General features: G+C 42.5%; 2 protein-coding genes across 3 annotated transcripts; one reads left to right on the top strand and one right to left on the bottom strand.

Annotated features, from left to right (window-relative positions):
• Positions 1 to 1,091: 1,091 nt before the first annotated feature.
• tmem67 (transmembrane protein 67) lies at positions 1,092 to 18,734 on the bottom strand. Its single transcript, XM_012925151.5, has 28 exons — positions 18,511 to 18,734; positions 14,092 to 14,180; positions 13,886 to 13,976; positions 13,462 to 13,561; positions 13,074 to 13,137; positions 12,885 to 12,956; positions 12,709 to 12,771; positions 12,299 to 12,453; positions 12,102 to 12,210; positions 11,843 to 11,929; positions 11,152 to 11,217; positions 10,908 to 11,061; positions 10,420 to 10,540; positions 8,812 to 8,917; positions 8,580 to 8,636; positions 8,363 to 8,461; positions 8,175 to 8,273; positions 4,527 to 4,613; positions 4,314 to 4,413; positions 4,091 to 4,230; positions 3,856 to 3,996; positions 3,647 to 3,727; positions 3,446 to 3,562; positions 3,244 to 3,360; positions 1,905 to 2,012; positions 1,682 to 1,784; positions 1,452 to 1,594; positions 1,092 to 1,369 (listed from the first exon to the last, which is right to left on the bottom strand). Exons 1-28 carry the CDS (start codon positions 18,713 to 18,715, stop codon positions 1,289 to 1,291), a joined length of 2,955 nt encoding a protein of 984 aa, XP_012780605.2. The 5' UTR covers positions 18,716 to 18,734; the 3' UTR covers positions 1,092 to 1,288.
• On the top strand, positions 15,969 to 22,417 carry rbm12ba (RNA binding motif protein 12Ba). 2 transcript variants are annotated; one of them, XM_004541373.4, is made up of 2 exons: positions 15,969 to 16,126; positions 20,463 to 22,417. In XM_004541373.4, the coding sequence occupies exon 2, from the start codon at positions 20,497 to 20,499 to the stop codon at positions 22,210 to 22,212; it is 1,716 nt and encodes a 571-aa protein (XP_004541430.1). In that variant the 5' UTR covers positions 15,969 to 16,126; positions 20,463 to 20,496; the 3' UTR covers positions 22,213 to 22,417. The 2 variants fall into 2 exon arrangements, with proteins under 2 accessions (XP_004541430.1, XP_004541429.1); XM_004541372.5 differs by lacking the exon at positions 15,969 to 16,126 and adding an exon at positions 18,731 to 20,281.
• Positions 22,418 to 22,578: the final 161 nt, after the last annotated feature.

The following is a 22,578-nucleotide window of genomic DNA, read 5'->3' as shown; positions in this document are numbered from 1 at the left end:
TAACTCAAAAACCACACGTTATGCAGGTATGCAGATGATAATCTATGGTATGTTGAAACTTGAAGCAGATGGGCTACCTTGGTTGGGCTATGGATGGATTTAAATTTGATGTCAGCAAGACGTTTAAAAAAAAAAAAAAAGGATTCGGTCTATTTAGCACCGCACTGCAATGCTTCTTCTTTTAAGAACACTTTGTGTATTAATGAGCCCAGTTTCTGTACTATTGAAAGAAAATTATTAATATTTTTTCTTGAGTTCAGCAGCTTGGAGGTGTTCTAATGTCTTCACAAGTCTGGAATCCAGGCAGGCCAGGTTAGTCAGTTAATCTATGGAACCACCATACTGTAAATCATGCAGTGCAGTTAAGCATTACCTTGCTGAAATATTTCCCAAATTTTTTTTCAATGCACCAAACCTCTTTGTAGGAGTTACACCACTCATCATTGATGGAGTCTTCACAGATGTAACACCATGTGTACTAATGCAATACCATACCATGGTAGCATGAACAGTGCACTGGTAGTGTGCCGGATTTGGAATATGCAACAGCAAAAGGCAATGAGAACATTCCCCACTATGCCTGAGGTAACAGAGCCAGACATATTTCAGTAAAGCATCTGCATTAAAAGGCACACAGTCAAGAAAGAAAACCAAGACAGAGAGAAATAAAAATAAAAGATTATAACTTTTTCATGCTGGCCAGTGTTTTTCTAGCTTCAGTCAGGAACCTTCCTCTATATAATTAAAATTCTGTTTGGATTTACATATATATATATATAAACAAAAGAAAACAATCCCCCCCCCCCCAAACACATATTTCTTATGGAATAAAATAAGGAGACTGATTTTTTAAATCTATGAGCATGTTTGATTCATCTAAAATCCAGTGGTGACATGTAATAGCGCTGCTTACTGTCAACAAGAATCCACCAACATACCCAGAGATGTTAAATATATTGTGTTATAAATAATATTGGGTTCATAAGAATATGAGCATGTACATCATCCTTTGTTTATATAGCTACCGGATACGCTACTATTCTTTACCTAAAAAATATAATAAAATTTAATAAAAAACAGGATGATTATCATGTCATAAAAAACATTTAATCATCAAAAATATGTCAAAAAATTTGAATATTTACATCAAAATCAGCAGTAAAAAACACTTATTACAGAACCACTTATTAAAATAAGTGCAAAAAGGACAGAATCTGTAAATAGTAAACATCTGTGAAAGAAATGCAGCTAATTAACAAAGATGATATCAACAATCTAGCAACGAATTTTAAATTAGGAACCTCTCATCCACCAGAGTCTTGTTGGCGAGGTTCTTCCTTCCCAAACTGTTACGCAAAAAGCGAAATATCTGTAAAGAACGAGAAGGTTGATTACTGCGAGTACTTTTTAGGCGGTGCTGAGAACATGCAGTACGGACAGCAAATACTGACCACTTGCTGCACGTATGTAAGCACAGCTGCAAGCAAAAAGCTCTGGGATCCAAGGTCGACGACACAGAAGAACAAGGTGTCAAAGATCAGCAGTGTGGCCTCGTTTCCATAATACAGCACGTTACTAAAAGTGTGCGCCTCATCTGCCACGAGAAGTGCAAACAGACATCATGTACACACACGTAGGTGGAGACAAACAAACTGAAATGTACTCTGGCCCAGACCATCACCATTGTAAAAGATGCTCTTCTCAGTGGGTTCAAGAAACTCCATCCCTATGACACTCTCAAACATCAGCTTGTCCTTCACTATGTAGTCCATGTCAGAGTGGGCCTTTTCAAATGATACGACATAAGACAGAAATAAGCAAACTGTTCTACTAGAATCAGGTCAGATCAAACTCTGCTGCTTTTAGTTTGCTGAGTGAGTTTATTCTTGAGTGTTTGTACTAACATGGTCAATAACACATCCCAGGAAGTGGTTCATGGCTTGGTAAGCTTTGAAGTGTGGCTCGAGCGAGCTGAGCGTGGATGCGTCTGTTAGTCGTGATGGCTGGTTCCTCTGGAGGACAAGACACAATCAACTCCTTTAAAGGCACTTATGAATAAAAGTTACCAAACTGATAAAAGCTCTGAGAAAACCCCCCCAAGAAAACCACTGCTTTGACTTCATATGGTAAATGGCCTGTATTTATATAGCGCTTTTAATAGTCCCTAAGGACCTCAAAGCACTTTACATATCCAGTCATCCACCCATTCACACACACATTCACACACTGGTGATGGCAAGCTACGTTGTAGCCACAGCCACCCTGGGGCGCACTGACAGAGGCGAGGCTGCCGGACTCTGACCACCACCAATAGGCAACGGGTGAAGTGTCTTGCCTAAGGACACAACGACGAGACTGTCTGAGCCAGGGCTCGAACCGGCAACCTTCCGATTACAAGGCGAACTCCTAACTCTTGAGCCACGATCGTCCCACTCATAAACATTTTCATATCCAAAATGTTTATGAGTTGTACTGCAAGGACAAGACCTGAAGCTAAAATTAGTCCGTGTGATAGTTTAGTGCAACACCACAGACAGTATAAAACATGGGTGTAGCTACCATGATGTCGCCCACTTGTTTGGGGAGTCCTGTTGCCATCTTGGTGTTTTGAAACCAGATGTGGCGAGTGGGGATGGGTCTGACTATTAAATCTGATGCTCATTGGTTAACGACTTGTCATTTCCAGCTCACTGTCAATGCTAAAACACCCTTCCTGAAACTTAGAATGACTCAAAGATACAAAACAGACTGAATGTTTTAGTCAGTATGACCTGAAGTCAGTGACTGAGAACTTAACAGTGAACAGGAAAGTGTTTAGGAAGATTTGAACAGAGGGTCTATTTTACATAAACTTTTTACAACCACATCTGTCACCCCCTGGTGGCCTTACAAAAGAATGCAAGCTTAAAGTACTTCTGTGTTGGCTTCACTTTTAAACCCCGGGAACCACATTTTATATGATTTGTGTAATACCAATTTCTACTACAAGACTGTGCAGTGATATTTGTGATGCAAAGAAAAGAAGCCAAATAAATGTAAACATCAGAGCAGCTTTTCCATGGCTGTCTGTCATTACTGGTAGAGTACATATGTTTAACAAGTTCCGTTCAGACAACTGCTTTAAACACTTTTACTCTCTTATTAGAGGGATAGGCAGCTGTACTGATCAGTCTGCAGACTAACAGTACCATTAAACAGAACATTCATAGCTGAGGTGCAGACATGACTGTGGTCAGGACTTACCCTGCTGATTGATTCCTGTATTTTTTTATAATGCATCCCCAGACGGCTGGTAAGAGACACCTGAAAGGTCTGGACTTCTGTGTTGGGGAGTAAACCCCTCTGAGCACACAGTGACTCCTTAAAAAAATAAATTAAAAAAAAGCATGTAAGTCAGCTGAAAACACTAGTGAGAGGTAGACTAAAAGCCTGTTGGGGTACATACGGCTTCTCTTCTCAAATTGTTGTTCATCTCCTCCATGTTTGTATCTGCATGTCCATGAACCGAACGGCCATGAATGTAGTATCCAAAGCAGCGATATGATAAGATAAACACAGAAATCTGCACAGAAACAAACACAAAAAAAATGTTTATCCAGGCCATAAAGACAGAAAAAAATGGCTTCATGCAATGCCCGCTACTTACATTACTGACTGAGCAGAGATCTACAAACTGACGGATTTTGTCCTCCACAAAGTGTGCATAAAACACAGTGAAGAAAATCACCTGTAGAGTTTAAAGGACATCTTTTAAGGGGTTCAAAGGGGTACATTTCACTGATACCTTAGGAAAGAATGAGGTGAGAATGGATGTGAAGGAAAGAAAAGTTAAGTGAGCAAATGGAGGCTGTGCACCTGCAGAAGCCCAATGCAGAGCCACAGCAAGGCTGCCACACCATAGCGCAGTGTCAGGCTGTATGAGGGGGTGTATTCTTCGGGAGATCGCTGTAAATTTGACCAGGGGTCCCTCAAGGCCAGGTTTGAGAAGCCCAGCACCTAGATAAGACAGGATGGCATGTCAGCAACAAGAATTTGAGATGTAGCAAAAGCTGAAAAATGAACAAAAGGGCCATAATTGTGGGAGATGTACCTCAAGGAAGAAAAGCACAGTCATGATCTGAAAAGTCGGACTGATCTTGCGGATTGTCTGAATCTCATTCCATTCATTGGCCACAAAGTAAGTCCTCCAGATGCTGACTGGCGAGGTGTCATGTTTTGATTCGCCACTCACTGAAACAGTAGTCAATGTGGATAATTATTTTAAGCAACTAGTCATTTACCACTTATGAAGCTAAAAGTAAGCATGTTGATACCTGGCACAGATCTATTAGTTTTAGTTCGTGGCCTCTCCCAGTCGATGAGAAATATATCAACCGTAACCTGCAGGGCCAGCTTATGGAGAAACTGGACAGCCTTGGATACAATCACACCAAATAACACATTTTCAGTATTCCAGATTGAAGCATACCATCTAGCTTTCAGCAAGGATACTGCTCATTGTTATATCTGCTCAGCTGGTGTCTAACCTTTAGAGCAAAGGCGCAGCCGATGTATGTCACAAACTGCTCCTCCTGAGCCGGCAGTGGTAACAGGACTGACACAAACTGTTGGGCCTAAGCAGACACAGACACAAATAAGTACCAGAAAGCAGCAATCACTACATCTAAATATTAACAGTGCTGATAAGGAAAGGTAGAGGAGGAAAAAAACTTGCCTTTAATGTCTACAGAGTGGAGAGAAGAAAACAAAAGCTGTTAAAAGCCATGCAAAAAGACTGAAGTGGAAAAAAAACTAGAGAAAGGAGACATTGACATTCATATTTCTTTAGTGCGCATGCGCCAACCAGCGTGCAGCCTGTTACAGTCGCTCCTGCTTTTCTCTTAGTTTAGCTCTTTTTTCATACGTATTCTTTTTTTTTTTCTGACTTGTATTTTCCTCCGTTGTCTATCTCTTACACTATCTGACTGCCACACATCTGTTCGACCAACGCCAGTTGATCTAAACGCCAGTTGATCTGGAACACCGGCTCGCTGGCCAGGCCCGCAGAAGTGCCCGCAGAAGTACCAGCTGAAATTTGGAGGAAAACACATCGGGGATGCAGAGGTCAAGGACAGAAGAGAAGAAAAAAGGTGACGGTGAGACAGCGGAGGCTCGAAGCGAGGAGGAGGTTTAAACCGTGTCTGCCGTCTATCGTGATGGGAAATGTGCGATCGTTGGCAAGTAAAATCGACGAGCTCTCAGCACTGGTACGGAGTCAGAGGGAATACCGAGAGTGTAGCCTGATGTGTTTCACCGAATCATGGCTGCACCAGGTCATTCCCGATGAGAATGCTTCCGTGGAAGGCTTCCACACTGTTCGGGCGGACAGGGACAGCATCGCTAGCGGTAAGCGTAAAGGAGGTGGGCTTGCTGTTTTAGTTAACAACCGGTGGTGTAACCCTGCCAACATAACAATCAAAGAAAGGATTTGTTGCCCGGACACTGAACTGTGTGCTGTTGGACTCAGGCCGTATTATTTACCCAGGGAATTCTCTCACGTCATCTTGGTGGCTGTTTATGTTCCCCCCTCTGCTAACCCCACAGCTGCATGTGACACTATCCACTCTGCCATAGCTCGGCTACAGACTCAGCACCCGAGTGCCTTTATTGTGATCTCGGGTGACTTCAACCATGTATCACTGGACAATACACTACCAACATTCAAACAATATGTGGACTGTCCCACCAGGGGAGAGAAAACTTTAGACTTACTGTATGCTAACGTCAAGGATGCATACAGCTCCTCCTCCCTCCCCCCACTTGGTAGGTCAGATCATAACCTGATTCACCTCACCCCCCGCTATGTGCCAATTGTGAGGAGGGAACCTGTGACCACCAGGACTGTTAGGAGGTGGTCAGAGGAGGCAATAGCGGAACTACAGGGCTGTTTCGAGGTGACCGACTGGGAAACACTCTGTGAGCCTCACGCCGAGGACATCAATGGGCTTACTGAGTGTATCACAGACTACATAACTTTCTGCACCGACTCCATTGTTCCAGCTCAGACTGTTCATTGTTACCCAAATAACAAGCCGTGGGTGACTAAGGACATCAAAGCCCTCCTCAACAACAAGAAGAGGGCTTTCAGAGGGGGCAACAAAGAGGAGGTGAGGAAGGTCCAGGTGTTACTAAAGGACAAGATCAGAGAGGCTAAGGACAATTACAGGAGGAAGCTGGAGTGGAAACTCCAGCAGAACAGCATGAGAGAGGTGTGGAGGGGCATGAAGACCATCACTGGATTCAGGCCAACCAACAGCAGGGGAGCTGAGGGAGGTGAGAATAGAGCCGACGAGTTGAATCTGTTTTTCAATAGATTCGACACCACAGTGTCTGCTCCCACCCCCACAACCTCACCTGCAGTCAGCCTGGAATCCAGAGCCACACCACTGTGCCAGCCTCTCTCTTCACATGTTGCCTCCTGTGAGATTCCTGACACCCCTCCCCCACCCATCACCTTCACTCAATACCAGGTTGAGATGCAAATGAGGAGACTTCACTCAGGCAAGTCTGCTGGACCAGACGGAGTGAGTCCCCTTGTCCTCAAGGCCTGTGCCCCCCCAGCTGTGTGGAGTCTTTCATAAACTGTTTATGCTGAGTCTGAGTCTGCAGAGGGTCCCGGTGATGTGGAAGACATCATGCCTCGTCCCTGTACCAAAGACGCCTCGTCCCAGTGGCCCCCAGGATTACAGGCCCGTGGCACTGACCTCCCACATCATGAAGACCCTGGAAAGGCTCATCCTGGACCAGCTGCGACCCATAGTAAGACCACATCTGGATCCCCTTCAGTTCGCTTATCAGCCTCGTCTCGGAACAGAGGACGCCATCATCTACCTGCTCAATCGTGTCTACACCCATCTGGACCAGCCGGCGAGCACTGTGAGGGTCATGTTTTTTGACTTTTCCAGTGCTTTCAACACCATCAGGCCGACCCTCCTGGGTGATAAGTTAGCAGCGATGCAGGTGGATGCTTCTCTGGTGTCCTGGATTGTTGATTACCTGACAGGAAGACCACAATATGTACGTCTCCCACAGTGTGTGTCTGACAAGGTGATTAGCAACACAGGGGCACCACAGGGGACTGTCCTCTCCCCCTTCCTCTTCACCCTCTACACCACAGACTTCAGCCACTGCACAGAGACCTGCCATCTTCAGAAGTTTTCTGATGACTCTGCGGTGGTTGGATGCATCAGCAGGGATGATGAGACAGAGTACCGGGCTGTGGTCGACTCCTTTGTCACGTGGTGTGAGCAGAATCATCTGCAGCTCAACGTGGCAAAGACCAAGGAACTGATCGTGGACTTCAGGAAGACCAGGAAACACTTGACCCCTGTTTCAATCCAGGGGGTCAGTGTTGACATTGTGGAGGACTATAAATACCTTGGAGTACACATTGACAATAAACTGGACTGGGCTAAAAACACCACAGCACTTTACAGGAAGGGCCAGAGTCGTCTCTATTTTTTGAGGCGACTGAGGTCCTTCAACATCTGCCAGAAAATGCTGAGGATTTTCTATGAGTCTGTTGTGGCCAGTGCGATCCTCTATGCTGTTGCATGCTGGGGGAGCAGGCTGAGGGTCGCAGATGCCAACAGACTTAATAAACTGATCCGTAAGGCCAGCAATGTTGTGGGGATGGAGCTGGACTCCCTCAAGGTGGTGTCGGAGAGGCGGATGCTGTCCAAGATAAAGACAATGTTGGATAACACCTCCCACCCACTCCATGACATGTTGGTCAGTCACAGGAGCTCGTTCAGTGAGAGACTGAGATTACCGAAAAGCACCACTGAACGACACAGGAAATCATTCCTGCCTGTGGCCATCTCCCTGTACAACGCATCCACTTAACACACTGTTTGCTGCTACAACTACACATGTTTCTTTTCCAAATATTTATTTATAAGTGACTTATGTATGTATGTATGTATATATATATGTATATATTGTACTATTCTTAGTTAGCGTATTGTCTGTCTTGTCTTAATGTTGGTTTAAAATGGAGCACTGTAACAAAAAATAATTTCCCCCAGGGATCAATAAAGTATTCTGATTCTGATTCTGATTCTGATTAAAGAGCTCACAAGAATAGAAATAATCCTATAAAAGAAAGACCTGCTGTTTAAGGGAATGAGACATACTTTGTAAAAGATAAGCCAGTAGAGTCCAGTTCCCACAGTGACAGCAAAGAAAACATTGGCCAGGTCACCAGCATAAAACAACAGAAACTTCACCATCGTCTGAAGAAAGACAGGAGAAACCAACATTACTTCATGTGGTTACAGAGACAGATAGTTCTGAAGTACATTAAAGGATAAAGGCACAGGACCTCCAGATCAATGAAGGAAGATGCAATCCTCCTCTTCCAGCTGATGGTCTTCAGCAGGGAATAGAGCACGGCCACCCCACCCAACACACCCAGAGCAATCTAAGCAAGAAAAAAAAAAATCAGAGTTGATCCTGCATCGCTTTTTGCTGTAACAGCAGCTGCATACAAGAACTCCTCCCCTGTGTTTCATCAACATTTCTTTCAAACTTTTACTCACATCTGTCTTTAAGCGAGCCTCACTCTGATCCATCTCATACTCTACAGCAAAGGTTGTCTAGAAGAACACAAATTAATTCAGTGCAAACACTCAAAAACTTGCTTCGAGATAAACAAATCAACTAATTTAGTCAAACTTAACAACTGAGATCAAGGGATTAGGTGTAATCGTCAAAATTAAGCTTTAAACGAAAGCATAATGACAACAATGTGCGAGTGTGCGACCCACTCACAGCCACAGTTTGAGTGTTGAGATCCGTGATGAGAACATCTGTGTAGGTCACAGTCATTAGAGGGGGAAACACCTTCCCTTCCTGGGTTCGTGGAACCAACTGAAACCTACCAAACACGTCTCATCAATACCAGCAAAACCAATCAATCAATCAATCAATCAATCAATCAATCCTTTATTTGCCACATGCAGGTTGCCCTGCAGTGAAATGGGACCCCCCTGACCTTACACACACAACACAGACATTAAATGGGGATACAAGTCAGAGATCGGTAGCGTTACAGAAAAAACACTGAAATATACACAACAATGGGAAAGTACAAGAGGACAAAAAGAGACCTCTACTGATGCTGTGCTTCCATGGTAGGACAGCATGAGAACAGGAAACAAAAAAACTCCTCTGCACAAAAAGCACATAAATGTCCACAGCACAACTTGTGAAAGACATTACAAGCCACAGGATTGGGTGGGGGGTGAAGAGTAATCCGAAGCGAACACAGCAGCCGCCCTGCACAGCGCTACCATTCCAGCGCCGCACACAGACCCGCCGTGTTCCCACGCAGGAAACAAGCATCGAAGGCGTTTGGAAAGGGAGGGGGATGAGTGCATGTTTATCAGTGTAAGTGTATGTGTGTGCGTGTCCAGAGTTCAGCTGAGACAGTGTCCTCCGCCCTATCAGGCTAAGTAAACAGTCTGCCAGCCAACCCAGGTGGCCTTGCATTGAATGGGAAGAATAGTCAACACACAGTCATTATCTGGGAGTTTTTGTTCGGCTCCAGCCTTGGACACTCCGACACTGGTCTCTCAATCTCCCGTTGGAGAACCGCGAGCCTCCCCATGATGGTATCAAACTTCCGTTCCGTGGTGTTGTCATTCTTTTGACTCTGAGACCCCACAACTGCAGTGAGCCGTTCTGCGATGTGATCCAACTTTCGCTCAAAGATGTCATTTTGAGCAGGCCTCTCCTTGATGTATCCCAATATACGCTCAATGGTGTTATTTTGAGTCTTCACAGCAGCTGTAAGCGTCTCCAAGGTCTTAACCATGCTGCTTTCGTTGTGAGAAGTCGCGCCTCGTCCCATCGTTTCAATCCCAGCGGGCAGCCTTGGGGTGGTTTGAACAGCCGGTTCCGCTCTCTTAATTCTCCGATAAGCCAGGGCCAAACCAGCTCCGATCAGCAAGAACCCTGTTATCATGGTTCCGAATAGGCAGATATCTTCAGCGTCCTCGATCGACAGTTCCGCCAGGCACACGGTCCTCCAGTTCTGCCACCCGTCCATCGTGTATCCGGCAGGAAAAGTCCCTCCAGGGCACTCGGGCTCTCCCGAGCCCAGACTTCTCGTTGAGAAAAGGGTGTCAATAGCATTCAGAGACCAGTTGATCAAATCCATAATTCTCTTTTAGGTCTTAGAGAACGACAGTGAGAGACTGTTCCAGGGAAAGTAATACACACAAGACAGGACAAGGACACAAGAGGCTAAGCAGGGAAGATAAGGGGAAGGAGGAGGAGGGAAAAAGTGCGACCGCCTTCGCCGAGAGCCAAACGAGAAACCATCATTAAGAACTCATAAAAAACATGAGTTTCCTTATTTCCACAGCGGGAGCCTACCTTATTTTAACACTGCTGGCTACACGGATGACTTTAGGCTGAGAACTTGTGCTCTTTTCTCTTCCGCTCAGGGTGTCGACGAGAAACATTCGTCGAGACAAGTACCAGTTGTTCATGCTCTCTGTATAAAAACAAAATCATTTGTCAAAGAAATGCAAGCAAAAACACACTTATAGCTGTGAAAAAGTATTTACCCCCCTCCTTCTTATTTTTTGGCTGCATATTTGTCACACTTACGTGTTTGAGGTCATCAAACAAATTTTAATCAGAAGAAGAGAACCTGAGTAAACAAAAAATAAATAAATTCTGACACAGTGCCAGGTAAGGTCGGATAGCTTTTCCCCCCCTTTAATAAACCATCATTTAAAAACTTCATTTTGTACTTACTCTGTCTTTCTTTGTTTGATTATTTTTTGTTTGATTATTGGAAACATGTAAGTGTTTGTGGGGGGCAAATGCTTTTTCACAACAGTCTATATAAATCCAACCTTGGTTGATGAATCTTCCATTGTATTGCTGGTTCTGGATCAGTGTGGGCAGGGGTAGAAGTTTTGTGTTTTCTCCTCCACCGAGGTCCAGGAAGACGTCATAGAACAATGGTTCGGGGTGGGTGGCAAACAGCTGTGCTACTGAGAGAACACACTGCGCACACACAGACAGCTTATATTACCACTCAGCATTTTAGAGAGTTTGTATTCTTTTTCTCAGTCAAGTGAAATAAAAGAAACTCACACTTTCTTTGTAAGCTGTCCCAAAGCTGAAGGCTGCTGCCCGTTTGGTTTTTGGCTGTGGACAAAGCTAAAAGAGCGAGGAGAGGAAGACGACAACATGCTTAACACGGAAAAACTCCAACTCTTTTAGTTAGGTAAGAATCACAGAATAAGTTAACAAAACTATCGGAATACTTCATGTAAAGGATAACATCATGACACAGTGATTCTGTTACACTCGATACATCGCAAGACAATAATCTGCAATACAATTAGACATCTTTACAGAGAAACAAAAACTAACATTAAAAGGCAAAAAGGGGAATATTCACTGTTTCGTTTTCTTATTAGTAATAAACTCACAAAATGTCCCAATTTACAATTACAATTTACATTCACTGGACACTTTAAATAGTCTTAATTCTTCATGGCACAGATTTGACAAGGTGCTGGAATCATCCCGTAGAGATTTTGGTCCATATTGACATGACAGCATCGCACAGTTGCTGCAAATTTATTGGCTGATAATACATGATGTGAATCTCTGGTTCCACCACATCCCAAAAGCGCTCTACTGGATTGATATCTGGTGATTGTGGAGGCCATTTGAGTACAGTGAGTTCACTGTACTCATTTGGCTCTTAAACAGCTTCTGCAAATAAGTCTAATTTTCTAAGGGGCTGTGCTGTAGAGTAGTATTCAAAGGGTTTTACCTGCAGATTTTGTCCTCCCACTTGCTCCCATCTGAGGAACTCTCCTCTGACATTGTAGACAGCAGCAAGCAGTCTAAAGTCTGTGTTCTGACAAAAAACACACACAACAAAAATGTCAATTAAAAGAACATTTACTTTTTAATTTTACATCTCAATTTAAGGTGCCAAAAAATGTTTATTTACTGCTATCATTGTCTTTCACAGTTATTTTCATTACTATTCTGTTTTAATGTAAAGAGGCTTAAAGTCAAGTACTTACCTTGTTTTTACCTCTGAAGCTAAACCCAATTGGAACAGGATCAGTCTGAAGCACGCGAATGGCAACTCCTGGTTCATCCCCGTAATAAAGCCACGGCAGATTAGCTCTCCTGAAGAGTTGTGAGCATTCACTCAGGGTAAACTACAACAGGATTCATTCACGTTTACAGAAAGGTCGCATAATTTATACATGATTACCAGTAAGAAATGCCTTGGGTTGAGCTCAAAGCAGCCCTGAATCTGAAGATGTTGTTGAAGAGTGCACAGGCATCTGTAGATGCACTGCTGAAAGAGTGCATGTTCATCACACACATGTTTCCAAGAGCCTGACACGCCGTCAGGTTGGAGAAGCCCTGTAGGAACACGACTTGTTTACACAGCACTGCTAAATACATCAGAATAATACCGGCACATAGCACTCGTAACAAAGCACATTACACATATTTTAAAAGCCACCTCAGGGGTTGGCTTTAAAAAAAATCTAATGATTTGTGACAAGTGACATAGTAGGGACATTGTTTATGACAATATTGGAATGTGACTTAAACTTGCTTCCCATGATTTTAGATGAAGAATTACGTATAAAATACATAAAGTCTTGGATTTACAAGGCAAGCTGAGGAAGAGGAGTAGAGGTTTTCCAGGAACCAGGCTGACTGGACACTGAACTTCTGCAAGGCGAAAAACAGATCAGAGTTTAAAAAAAAATAAAAAAGACAAAGAAAAAAAGAACAAAAAAAACCATCAAAAAATTTACCAAGAAATCAGAGAGAAGGAGACTCACCAACTGAGAATAAGTGACAGTGGGATTGACATTGGTGGAGATGATACCAGGAGGGAAACATAAACCTCCTCCCTGGGGAGAGAGAAAAAAATAAATCACAAAACAATCACAGATGCAATCCTATAGCCTCTTAATTTAATGATGTGGGATGTTTAAGATGTCAAAAGGGTCAAGATTGTCTGGACTCACCGGGACGTTAGGAGATTTACATGCACAAGAGGTATTAACGTAGGCAGCCAGACATCTCTCACACCTAAAAGGCAATTTTAGGTATCACTCCATTTCTCACATACCATACAAGCAAGATCTGCAGTCAAGGCAGACTTTACTACAACTCAGACAGAACTAGCAGGAGTAAAAACAAATGTCTGTGCATACAAAAAGAACGCTACGTCCAGATAAACAGAATCATCTTTTTGGGATCAATATTGGACATTTTAAAATCTCTAATGCTGCCTTTCTGTGCCACAGTGGAACAGTGAAATCATCTGTTTCGTTCAAAGTACAGTCTCTGAACGAAATGAGACTGTACTTAATTAATCTCTTCAAATATGCAGATTTTAGTCAGACAAAACACCTGTCTCCATTCCTGTTTGGTACCGACAAAGCAGGACTGTCTTCATCGCACGTTTCACACCTGGCCTCTTCCAAGAGGGTTCCATTGAGATCTCTTTCCACTGAAAAACAAAAACAACCTTTCATGCAGCAAATGCACAATTATTACGGTTTTTCATTCAATTTATTAGCTTATTAGTTTGAGAGGGAGATTCCCTCTGCACAGGTTGCCAACACAGGGTCACAGACAACCATGCACATTCACATTTCATGTCTTCGGGCTGTGCGATGAAGCTAGAGAGAGCTTGCATAAGCAAAGTAAGAACACACAAACTCCACACAGAAAGGTCCCCAGCTGGACGGCAGATTCAAACCCAGTACCTTCTTCTATGACAGTACCAACGACTGTACCACTGTTTACTGCATTCCTATTACCAGTGACTCACCCAGGACATCACCAGGGGGGCACTGGCACTTTCCGTCATTACTGAGGCCGCCTGGACAGCGAATACAACCGAACCCATCTTTTGTGACGCCCTGTAAATAAAAACAGAGAACACTGTAAGAGCTCACATAACCTAAGATACAAACTATCTTACATCAAATTAAAAAACAAAACAAAAACGAAATAAAAGTGAAAAACTATACGTACCGGTTTGTTTGGGAGACATTTCTCACAAGAAATGGACGCTTTATCAGTGGTAACAGTTTTGTACCCACTCTGGCAGACACAGCTCAGTCCTGAAAACAGTAAGAAACCCAATTTAAACTTTGAGGGAACACTGGATATGTTGCGTAGCTTTCAGCTCAGAGATATTAATGCAATGACAACCCCTCCAAAATGTTTTAAACAATGTTTTAACAGTGTTTTTATGTGGTGTTTATGCTGTATTTGGTTTGTTTTTTTGTTTTTTTACAAGTAAAGACCAAGCGAAGAAGTGGCCCTGCCACAATGTGTCACAAAACAATGACAGGCACACATCCTTCTAGATTGGCAGGTTTAGTTGCATGTATCTCATTTTCTTCAGTCTTTTTTTTGTTCTTTCTAAAGGAATTGTTTCTGCAGTTTCTGCAAACAGAATAAAGAGCAAATACACAGGATACAGGATGTGATTTCACAAGCTTTGATCTACACATCCTCTACTGAGTTTTCTTTTTTTTTTTTATGAAAAAAAAGGGGATGACATTTATCTTCCCCTCTAAGCTTAATGCTATCTGTAGGCCAAACTACAACGAAATGAGAATCCAACTTTCACTGCCAGCACTCCTAAGTAGACTGATCCTGTATCCTTCTAAACCCACACTGATCCATGCATAGCTCTTCAATCAGCAGCAAACAAGTGCCAGCAGACATTTGGAGCATAAAAACTACCCCTGGCTAAGTAAATGAAAGCAATTCAGAGCAGCAGATTGTCATATTTTGTCATAACCCTGGCCGTGGCTCAGGGGGTTGGGAAGCGTATCTGTAACACGAAGGTCGCCGGTTCGATACCTGGGCTCTCTGTCCTGGTCATCGTGTCCTTGGGCAAGACACTTTACCCTACCTCCTACTGGTGTTGGCCAGAGGGGCCGATGACGCAATATAGCAGCCTCGCTTCTGTCAGTCTGCCCCAGGGCAGCTGTGGCTACATGTGTAGCTGCCTCCACCAGTGTGTGAATGCGAGAGTAGTGGAATTGTAAAGCGCTTTGGGTGCCTAGAAAAGCACTATATAAATCCAATCTATTATTATTATTACTGAGTGTCAAACTGATAATCTACATCAGAAATTTGTTGCACTGTTTGTTGGCTTTGAAAGTGATGGCATAACTGCACTGATGTTCAGGAGGGGCAAACACACTCGAGTGTGAAAAGATTAACCCTAACCACCCCGTCACTCACTGTATGAATCAGAAGTTAGAACTAAGTCCTTGATGCTGGATTCCTTTAAAAGCAGACAGCTTTCATAGTCTAGATAATCTGCTGTGGTCTAGTTCTCTCTTAATTTAAGTACTGTGCAAAAGTCTTGAGGCACCCCTCATTTCTTTATATTTTGCTTCCAAGGAACCAGATCTTCTTGTAATGTTTTTTTAAAAGCTGCCTTGAACAATAGTTCTTCAGTTTTTCTCAGTGTAATCCTTATACCCAACAATTTTAAGATGATTCACATATGAATCATTCAATCATAAAACCCCCCACCAAATGGTATTTCAGTCAGTGGTGTCAAAGAACTTGTGAAAATTGAAGGAATTCGGAACACAGAGAAGTACCATCAGGTACAGCAATGTCATTAATTTATTTTCTGTGGTGCCTATAACGGGAGACGAACCCAGACGTGCCTGAAAGCGAGAGCCACGTGTGAGCTACCGATGACGATTTTTAGTTAACAAAAACCTCCATGTTTTGCAAAAACAGGCAAGAAAACTGTCCCCACTAAAGCTGGAAACGACAAACTTGTTTCATCAAATGAAGCAAAAAACAAAAACAAAAAAACAAAAAAAAAAACACTGCATGAGTACATAGAGGGTGTGACGGCACAGGAGGAGGAGATACGAGCAGCTGGAGATGTGCGACACAGAGTAAACAAATTACTCAACCAAGTGCTGTAGCACTCGGTAGCTTCACTTCATGTGACAGGAAGAGCAAACGACGGGTTAAAATCACTGATTCGCAGCTGGTTACAAACTCGACACAGGATACAACATCCCAGGTAGAAAATATTTCTTCAGTTTTTAAATTTTAGTATATGATAACATTGTACAGCTCCCAGAGTTACACGGTTAAGTTACTTTTGTTATTGTTAAACTAAAGTGTTGGGCAATCGTGTAATAAAGTGAAAGCACTACCCGCTATGCTCTTTTTCCTTCTTACATTTGATTTATGTGGTGACTCTATAATGCTGCTGCTGCTGGCACTTTGTGGGAAAAGATTCACACTTTCGGTTCAATGGTTTCAGTGTCTGATTTGGAAAAGGAGGGAATAAAACATTCAACATTTCTCATTGCTTCATCTTGACAAAGATGAAGCAGCAAACATCCAAAGAAGAGCTTTAAATGTCCTCAAAGAAGCCTGGAGAACGTTTCCTGAAGAGTACTTAAGACATTACGAGAACGTTGGTCTAAGAAAGTTCACGGTGTGATAAAGAATAAAGGTGATCATAATAAATATTGGCCTTCAAGCTGGTTAGAATTGAATAAACTCTGTTTTTGCCCTATCTGAAGTATTTTTATTTTGTGAAAGATTGAGAAACACCGTCAAAAGTGGAAAAAAAGGACCTAACATCCAGTCTTTTTATGGTTAAAGTGATACATAGTGCTAAAACAGAGTTTATCCATATGTAATTTTGCTAATAGGGAATCCTACTTAATTCTTTCTAGAACATAATCAAGAGTAAACCTGATCAATATGATGAATGAGAAAATGTGGTTTGAGTAATAAAATGGTTTTAATACTTGACTTTTGCCTAGATTCTGGGCACATTGTTACAACTACGGTGTGTCCTTGTCTCTCTCTATGCGAGTGAGAGCACTAAGCGGGCAGCGCGTAAAAGACAGAGAAATGTGAGTCTCTGGTCCATCATGCATGATTTTGAATAAAAGAATTATATTGAGTAAGTTGCAATTGATAAACACAGAGTCATGAAGACAAAAGGTATATTCACATGTGACAGAGCTGAAAAGAAGTAAAGCAGTTGAAGTGTCATGATATCATATGTAATTGAGCTAATGAGAAATCATGTTTGTGTACAACATAGAAAAAAAGAAAATGTAACTATCGTGATTAAGTGAGCTTGAATTTGCCTTAAATTATGTGGGTGAGAGGTCAGAGAGAACGGGAGAAACAATGGGATGGGCCTCAACAAGCAAGCCATGCTTGGTAAAGGGAGAGAAAGAAGGGGAAAAAATGGGAAGAGAGAGAGCAGGTGAAGTGCCTGACAAATGAGTATAAAAGAGGGCTCTTAGGAAGGCTGTTCTTCCTCTAGTTTCCTGCAATGGCTAGAGAAAATTAATCACTGCATCTTTTCCCATTTGACAATAGAAAAACCCCCAAAAACAAATAACAACAACAACAAAAAAACAACGATGGTCACCTTTTCCACATATACATATATCATACACCCATAAAGTTTGGGGAAAGCATTAGATGAGCACAGGCACTCTGGGATCTAGGATCAAGTGTGTAACAGGATCTTTTATTTAAGACAGTTTAATTACAACCTAAAATGTTGGAGACAAACTTAGTGAGGCAAGGCTGAGATGGTTTGGACAGAGGGTGGATAGTGGGTACAATTGACAAAGAATGCCAAATGTGGAGCCGCAGGGTAAGAGAAAAAGAAGAAGACCACAGAGGTTATTGATGGGAGAGGACATGCAGAGGATTGGTGTGACAGAGGAGGATGCAGGGACACAGTGAGATGGCGGTAGATGATCTGCTTTGGTGACCCCCTAAGGGGACCAGCTAAAAGAAAGAAGGAAAAGAAGTACAACTAAAATGAAGACCTATATGTTACAAAATAAGGTTGAATTGGCAATAAGATTTCTTTATGATCAAAGTAATCCACAGTAGTTGAGAATACACAGCAAACGGTAACTGTGGGAAAACGGAGGCTTCTAACGTGAACGGTGCTCATGTCAGAAGCCGTCATTAGTTTGAGAATGATAAATTATAAAAGAGCCATCTATTTAGCTTCCTCTCAGATTATCACAAGTCAGAAGGCTTACAGCAAGCAGGACTCCTCTGTAAGCAGTGTTTGTGTCCTCCTGTGCTCTCCAAGCGCACCTGGCTGCTTTGTGCTCTTGTTTGAAATAATATTATTTGCATGTGATCAGCTCTGTTCAGCATTACTTGCATTTCAGCTCAAACCTGCTGTCTAACTTTACTTAACGTCAAACAGACTCCGTGCATACCTCTTTATCTCAGCAGCGTGCTAGCTCCTGAGCTCATTATTTTTGCACCGAGCACCCTAGCTTACTTTGGCTTCTTTGTGGTTAGACTTAAACTTTATTTGATTAACGGTAAGACACTTTTATTTTCAAAGTGGCGTCGTTTGCTCGATTCCGGTGATGCGGTGTGATGATGGTGAGGTTAACCGACCTGTTGTGCTCCGCCGCTGATTTGGACCGCACCTCACACACGACAAACTCGAAATATCGAAAAACTCCTCCGCGCCGCAGTCTGATGGAGTCCTGAAGGGGATGGTGAACGGCTGGCACCGCAGGACGTCGATGTACATTAAAATAAACAACGTTACAGGCACTTTGTGTCTGTTAACGACAAACTGTAGCGTCTCCGTCGCCATGGTAAACAACGTTCTTCCCTTTTTTACCCACAGTGCTTTATGCGACGTGATGACGTGATGACGCAAATGAGTAAAAAAAACAAAAAAAACCAACAACCCATACCTGAAATAAAACAGTTAAATTCATTTAAAAGATTTCTATATAAAATACTTTTTTTATTTTAGGGGAAATTAATTAGTATTAATCTGACCATTAGTTTAGCTCCATTATAAATTCATAAAGTGGATTTTCTTCATATATGAGATGTAACTTTATTTTAATTTGATTGTAACTTTATTCAAATGTGTACTTAAATGTAAATGTTTCGAATTCTGTCCAGTCCGATCCCTCCCAGTGAAAACGTTAATACCTTTAGCTCTGGTCTCCTGTCTTTTGTAAGTACAATAAATCATAGCAGGTCTGACGGCAGTCTTCTAAACCTTGCCACCTCCCCTTTCACACTTGCTGCTCTACTTCACCCTGTCTGGACGCCCTTCTTTACCTCTCTTGTGCACGGTCTGTTGCTTTGGATGGTTAACCCAAAGTATTTAAACTCAGCTTTAATTTTTACACCTGCCTCCTACATTGTTCTAAATAATATAAAGTTACTTTGATCTGCTCCTTTATTCACAAGAGGCCACCACAGCGGGTAGTTTAAAATAAAATAAATAAGGGTGTTTTCACCGATTTCACTGCAAATAGGCACATTGAAAACCTTCACTGCTTAAGGTACTGATAAACACAAGCTGAAGATCTAACCAGCTTTTCAGAAGAGCAAGATTTTAGAAAATACACCTATTGCAAAGTAGTAATTACTTGTTTTTGTTTGGGTTTTAACGTGTGAGTCATACGGGACTTTTGACAGGAAACATAATCTGCAGCTGCATCTTGCATTTCCACTTCCTTACACAAAGTACGTATGTTAATATATCGGCATAGACCTCAGGGGAGGAGAGACCGCACCTCTTAGTGATCAAGTAAGATTTTAAAAATCTAAAGATTTAAGTGAAACGCTTTAAAACAGGAGAGCAGATAGGAGATGCACAAGCCTTACAAAGAGAGTTCAGGTAAATAACTGAAACTTACTCATTTTCAAATTCATGACGGATCAATTCTTAGTTTAGGAAACCAACACTCAAGGTATGTTTTTTTTTCTAGCTTTTTATGGATAAATTACTAATTTTATTTAATAATTTGCACTTTAGTAATTTGCTGAAACCACTTTTGCTCTTATTTTATTTGGAAAAAAACAACAACAACACACACATAGAAACGGGGATATGTTTAGGCTCACAGGACATGATTGTGTTGAATCAACGAGGACACTGGAAAAAAGAGAGCTGAGGGCAATGTCATGCAGATTATTTTTGATGTACAGTGATGTACCAGTTCTCCCAGGAGTTACGCTCCCCTCCAGCAGGTGGCGGTAAGTCTATAAAAAATCAACGGGGTAAGGGGTTAAGCGGGAGAGGCGGGACAAAAGAGATTTTAAGCATGGGTCCATGACTAAAAGTTTAGTCGGGTTTACAGCAGTGACAACGCCCTCCATGCCAGCTTTTAACCAGTATCTGTTGTGAGTGGCTGTGGTGAGTATTTGTTCGGATTTCAAGGAAAGAAGAAAACGTGTTTTTCCTGCGCCTTCTCTTTTGCTTTCCACCAGCAGGACACGTGTTCTCACTGAATGTGCGTTTCGTGGTCGTATGCTAACACACAGCCCATATTTTGGCTCATTTCAGCCGTTTTCCTTCTCTCTCACTTTTTTTAAAGGTATCTCATAACTTGGTGACCTGGTAGCAGCAAAATGACCATAATCCTGCGACTGAAAGGTCTGGATGCCAAGGCGGGTATTGAAGATATTCGGGCTTTCTTTGGCTCTGTGCGAATTCCTGATGGTGGAGTGTGCATTGTGGGAGGAAGGCTCCAAGAGGCCTTTATTGCATTCAACACAGAAAGAGAGGCCCAGTTGGCCATGCGGCTGACTGGAAATGTACTCAAAGGCTCTAAGGTGACTCTGCACATAAGCAAGATGGAAGAGCTGGAGCATAGATTAGAGACAGTTTTAAAGGAGAAGAAGAAAGCCTCCCACCATGCTGTTAGACTGCGACCACGTGCCGCTGTAAATCGCATGAGTTCAAATACTAGGCCTCGCGATAATACTGCAAGTCTTTCACCTTCTTCTACATACCCAGTTAGTCGTGCTAGTTCAAATCTATCTGTGAAGGCACAGAATGTTCATCACAGTCCTGCAGATATACAGACTTCAGATGCACAATCTCTTGATCCCAGTGCAGCCTTTCTTCTTGGGATTTGTACTGTTCTCCAAGGTCTTCAGCCAACCCACCAAAGAGATGTCCTCATCGCAGACTGTCCTGCTGCTGTAGGGAAAGAGGAGAGGACACCAGAGCAAACTCTAAACTCACAGCCAGGCTACGTCAGGCTCTTTGGTCTGCCACCCTCAACCACAAAAGATGATATCTGCCATTTTTTCAGAGGGCTGACTGTACAGGAAGCCATAGTAAATGTGAGGTTGGGATTAAACCATGGCTGCCTTGTGAAGTTTGCTACAATGCAGGATGCAAGTGCTGCTCTTAACTTTAACCAGCAATCACTGGGCCCCTTCTGCGTGGATGTTCGTGGAGCGTGTGAGAAGATATGGAATAGCGCGCTGCAGGAATGTGAAGATGCTGTTGATGTTGAGGCGATACAAGAACGCCACCAGTACCCTCTTAAAGAAAGTGTAAACCACAGGCAAAAATCTGCTTCTGTACTGCGCCCCAAGAGGAAGTCCATCAACCAGCTGCTAACTAATGGACCAAAAAAGCTAAAAGTTGACAGTGAGTCAGGAACTCCAGCTGTGGAGTACATTGTTATGGTAAGCAATCTGCCAAAAACGATGACCAAGACTGAAATAAAAGAGTTGTTTGGATGTGCAACCATTCCACACAAAAATGTACTGCATCTGCTCGACAAAGAAGGCAACAGAACAGACACTGCTTTTCTCCTTTTTAATCGAACTGAAGATTTCGACTATGCAATGAATCTCACTGGCTGCCACGTAGGCTCCAATACTATTACAGTCTCATCAATCACAAAGGAGGCAATGAGAGAAAAGATGAGCAAAATGCATCTTAAAAGTCTCAAGCATCGTCTAAAGCCCAAAGACCCAAGAACGAAACCAAATCTAAAGAGGAAATCTGGCCTAGTTGATGCCTCTGAGGGGTCACTGGGTGCGGACATGGGCCTGGAAGCTAAGACTTGCCTGTTTATAAGAAACATGCCGGCAGATGTGCAGAAAGATCAAATCAAAAGCCTTTTCAGCAAGTACAAAATAAAGAAGGACAACATTGCGTTACTGCGCAACAGTGAGGGAAGTGGCATCGGTGAGGCCGTGATTCAGTTTAAGTCAAAGAAGCTTGCTGCGCTGGCTCAGAGGCTCCACGGGAAAGACTTTCTGGGGACGAAGGTGCTTCTGACGTGCATTACCATGAGGCAGATGGAGGACATCTTGACAAAATAAGTTTGACAATTTTTAGACAGCGCTCTAATGTGGACAGAGCTGTGCGAGACTGTTCAAAGCTTTATTCATTCATTCATTTATTCATTCAAGTTTTTGACCAGTTCTGTTTGTGGCAACATTTCTTGCATGAAACATGATTCTGCTTTTCTAATACCTTCCTGTTCATAAATCATTTGTACTGTTTAAAATAAATCCTGAAATACTTTGTTGGTTTATTTATTCACCAAATACAACTGCCAATGGAAAAATCCCTGTTGGATGGAAGATGGAACTTTCAGAACCTGCACCCAAGATGAAAAGAAACCAATCGAGCTAGTTATTTGTGTCCGATACTGCACAAGGAAGGTCTCAAATACAACTTCCTAA

The sequence above is a fragment of the Maylandia zebra genome, linkage group LG11 (genome assembly GCF_041146795.1).
Source record: "Maylandia zebra isolate NMK-2024a linkage group LG11, Mzebra_GT3a, whole genome shotgun sequence".
Taxonomy (NCBI): Eukaryota; Metazoa; Chordata; class Actinopteri; order Cichliformes; family Cichlidae; genus Maylandia; species Maylandia zebra.
This window is presented reverse-complemented; position numbering and strand designations above follow the sequence as displayed.